General features: G+C 51.7%; 1 protein-coding gene across 1 annotated transcript in view; it reads right to left on the bottom strand.

Moving 5' to 3' along the window:
• The window catches only part of SLC35B4 (solute carrier family 35 member B4), a gene marked incomplete at its 5' end in the record, with an annotated part of 15,012 nt that overhangs the window by 3,593 nt on the left and 7,127 nt on the right, over positions 1–4,292 (bottom strand). The window contains 5 exons of the mRNA XM_031061890.1: positions 66–141; positions 714–823; positions 1,227–1,287; positions 2,564–2,645; positions 3,417–3,466. Of these exons, the coding sequence (XP_030917750.1) occupies positions 66–141; positions 714–823; positions 1,227–1,287; positions 2,564–2,645; positions 3,417–3,466 (379 nt within the window). The remainder of the gene's footprint in view (positions 1–65; positions 142–713; positions 824–1,226; positions 1,288–2,563; positions 2,646–3,416; positions 3,467–4,292) is intronic.

Raw genomic sequence — 4,292 nt, 5'->3', positions numbered from 1 at the left:
TTCCCAGAGGATTTCCCAGAGGATGGGAAGGCCCAGGAGCTGGGATCCCAGAGCCCAGCACTCACCAGACTGGCTGAAGAGCACGGCGTGCTGGTAAATGTTGGGAGCCAGGAGCAGGAATCCAGGGAGCGGCAACGCGTGCTGGGGGGAGAAACAAACCCAGGGTGGGATCAGGGGAGGGGAATCCAGCCCAAATCCCTGCTGGAGAGCAGCTGGATCAGAGCAGGCTCCTCACCGCTCCCTCCTGGCAGTGTGGGATCCTTTCTGTGCCCAGTGCAGGAGCGGGAGGGTGTCACAGACATGTTTTATGGAAAATCCTTTCCTTAGGATTTTTCCTCCTGAGAAGCTGAGAGGCCTCAGGAGCAAAATGTAAACAATGGTTATCTGCTGCTGTGGAATGCAACAGGTGCATCTGTGATTGGTCTCATGTGGATGTTTCTAATTAATGGCCAATCACAGCCCAGCTGGCTCGGACAGAGAGTCCGAGCCACAGGCTTTTGTTATTATTCTTTCTTTTTCTATTCTTAGCTGGCCTTCTGATGAAATCCTTTCTTCTATTCTTTTAGTATAGTTTTAATGTAATATATATCATAAAATAATAAATCAGCCTTCTGAAACATGGAGCCAGATCCTCATCCCTTCCCTCATCCTCAGACCCCTGAGAATACCACCACAGAAGGGACCCTGGAGCAGGGGGAGCCCCAGGGACTCACGTTGTAGAACAAGGCTTCCTTGGAGTGCTTCCCAAATTTCTTGTACAGTGTCTCCTGGAAAATGCCCATCCTGGCAGACATCAGCAGGGCAAAGGTGAGGGCAGCAATGCCTGCAAGGGAAGCACAGCCCTGCAGCTTCAAATCATCAAATTTGGCTTTCAGGGGAAAAAAACCAAAAAAAAAAACCAAACAAACTGCCCAGACTTGGTAAGAAAACTGATAACGATTCTGGGGTTTGATTACAGGTCTCCAAGAGATCCCTTAAAAATACCAGGGATGCAGCTTGTGCCACTACTGATAACAATCAATCCCAGATTTCCCAAAGAGCCACCAAGAGACCCAGGGTGGAGGGAGGAAACCACAGGTAAAGCCCCATGTGTGAAATCCTGTGCTGAAGGAACACCTGGAGCGGCCCCAGCCCCTCTCCGTCCCTCTCTGCTCCAGGCAGGGCTGCCTTTGCCAGAAGAATTCCAAGAATCCTGCCAGTGTCCCAGGAATGTGGCCCTCACGTACCCAGCAGCCACCAGAGGAAAGCCTGGGGTCCATCCTCTTGATGTGAGCTGGAGTCAGATGCCTGAAGGGAGACACAAGAGTCACCAAGAGCCACCAGGCCCCTGCAGCAGCCCCAGCCTTCCCACTCTGCTCCAGGGAATGCAGGGATTCCAGCACAAAAGTGGCAGAGTCTGATCAAATCAGGATTTTCCCTGAAAGGAACGGCCTGGTTTGAAGAGACTGAACTCTTTTAACCACAAAAATAATCACTGTCACTATTGAAGCCATCAAAGTCAGCCCATCCCCAGGTTCCTGTGTCTCCATCCCCATGTTCCTGTGTCCCCATTCCCAGGTTCCTGTGTCCCTATCCCATTCCAGGTTCCTGTGTCCCCATCCCATTCCCAGGTTCCTGTGTCCCCATTCCCAGGTTCCTGTGTCCCCCATCCCATTCCAGGTTCCTGTGTCCCCACGCCATTCCCGGGTTCCTGTGTCCCCATTCCCAGAGATGACTCTCTAGGAAGGAATAAGAGCCCTGGCCAAGCCCATCAGGAGCTAAACCCAGACCTAAACCAGACTTGTGCTCAAGAAACTGAGGAGATGGGGCTGAGGGCACGGCTCCAGCTGCAGTTGCCTCAGCTCTCTCCCCGTGCCTCAGGGAAAATCAGATTTATTCCCCTTTGGCACCAGGCTCAGCTCTGCCCCAAGCCCCAGCCCTGCTGGGAGCTGATCCGGATTAACTCCGAGCCAAGGCTGCAGAGCCCAGCCCTCCCTCAGGCACCCCGAGGGTAAAGAGCTCCGAAACGATGGGGAATTTGGAGCTGGGGCAGCTCCCTTTCATCGCCAACCCCTCTGAGCTGGACGAAGTGAAGCCAATTTTCACTTTGTGCCATTGTTTTGTCATCAGCTGACGGGGTCAGGCTGTGGGTGCTGACCCAGGGAAAGCTCTGAGTGTGCTCCACACGGATTTGCTTCCCTCCCTCCTGCTCTCCCTGCACAGGCACTTTATTTAAAGGTCAGGCTGGATGACAACAGCAAAAATCCAGCCTGAAAGGATCTCTTGTGGGATGGAAAGAGGGAAGATTTCTGATGGATTTTTGTTTAGGATTCGCCTGCTCCTGCCTGCCACACAAGGCAAGGAAAAGCAGCTTCTTTCTGTTACCTCTGAGGCTAAAAAAAAAGAGATTTATTCCCAGCAAAAAGCAGCATGAACAGGTGTAATTAAATGAAATGCCACAGGAAAATAGAAGCAGGAGGAAAAGCTGTTGGGGAGCAGATGCAGAGGTAGGAGACACCTCGTGTCTCCATGGAAAATCAGGCCAAGGGAATTGCTGAGGCTCCCCGTCCCTTGCCATCCTTACCACTTGCTTGGCAGACATGAAGGTGCAGGTGAAGATGCCCAGGGACACCAGGGCTATGGAGCTGTACTTGGACACGCTGTACCTGCACAGGGGACAAGGGACACGTCACCAACCGCGCCTGCCCCACACCCATCCCTATTCCTGCTCCAAAGCTGGGAAAAGGGGCACACTGCCAGCTCCTAACCCGGGCAGGGCCAGCTGACTGCAGCCCAGCACCTCAAGAAGCTTTTCTGCCCACATTTACCCCAGTTTATCCCAACAGTTCTCCCAGTTTATCCCACAGATCCAGCCTTGACTGTGTGCAGGCATAGCTCAGCGTTATCAACGTGTTATTAATGTGTTATCAACATGTTATCAATGTGTTATCAACATGTTATCAACCTGTTATCAGCATGTTATTAATGTGTTATCAACATGTTATCAACATGTTATCAGCGTGTTATTAATGTGTTATCAGCATGTTAATGTGTTATCAACGTGTTATCAGCATGTTATTAACGTGCTATCAGCATGTTATTAACGTGCTATCAGCATGTTATCGGTGTGTTATCAGCTCGGCTGGAGCCAGGATCCCCAGCAGAAGGGCGGCACTGAGCTCCACCCCAGCACACATCCCCCAGGAGCCCTTCCAGAGGAGCCAGCTGTGGAAAAATCTCTTCCCAGCCCAAAGTTCCAGCCAAGAAAGGAGGGAGAGGTGGAAAGGCAGAAGGAGTTATTCCAGTTTCTGTGCCATGCCCTCTGTCCCAGTTTCCCATCATCAAAATCAGAATATTTAACAGGAAAAGTGCTGGCACAAAACACCCAGCAGGATTTAATCCAGAGCATTCCCTAAAGAGATGAATTTGGGATTTACCTTTTCTTCAGGATGATGATCCCTAGAGCCATGCTTGCTATGAGAGAACCCTGAGGAAAAAAAAATTAAAAAAAAAAAAGAAGAGAAAACCAAAACTTGAGGTGAGCAGGCCAGAATTCCCCAGCTTGGGATGCTCATCCCAAAGGGCAAAGCACCAAGAGAAACTCCAGGTTTGGAGCAGGAAATCTGACAGGGAGAAGGAACAGCTTCCTTGAGGTTGGATATTGGGAAAGCTCCTGCCCTGGAAGGGCTGTCCCAGCCCTGTGGAGGTGGCACTTGGGGTGGCCTGGCAGTGCTGGGACTGGTTGGGCTTCAGGAGTTTGAAGTTCTTTCCCTGCCTCAGTGATTCCATGATTGTGAGTCCCTTCATCCAGGAGAAGGGGAGAAGGTGAGCTTGGGAACAAGGACTGGATCTCCTGGCCAGGGAACCTTCTCTTTATTTTTTTCCAGTGTGTGACCAGAACCCAAATCCCTCTGGAAATCCCATCCATCCTGCAGCAAATCCCACTGGTTTAACTGGTTTAACTGGGACCAGGAGCCCAGCTCCAGGATGGACTGCAGGAGCAGAACCACCCCTCACAGGTCATGTGGGACACGTCTCCTTCAGTGTCCCCATCCCATTCCCAGGTTCCTGTGTCCCCATTCCAGGTTCCTGTGTCCCCATCCCATTCCCAGGTTCCTGTGTCCCCATTCCCATGTTCCTGTGTCCCCATTCCCAGGTTCCTGTGTCCCCATCCCATTCCCAGGTTCATGTGTCCCCATTCCAGGTTCCTGTGTCCCCATCCCATTCCCAGGTTCCTGTGTCCCTATCCCATTCCCAGGTTCCTGTGTCCCCATTCCAGGTTCCTGTGTCCCCATCCCATTCCCAGGTTCCTG

Source organism: Geospiza fortis, unplaced genomic scaffold (genome assembly GCF_000277835.1).
Source record: "Geospiza fortis unplaced genomic scaffold, GeoFor_1.0 scaffold61, whole genome shotgun sequence".
NCBI lineage: Eukaryota > Metazoa > Chordata > Aves > Passeriformes > Thraupidae > Geospiza > Geospiza fortis.
This window is presented reverse-complemented; position numbering and strand designations above follow the sequence as displayed.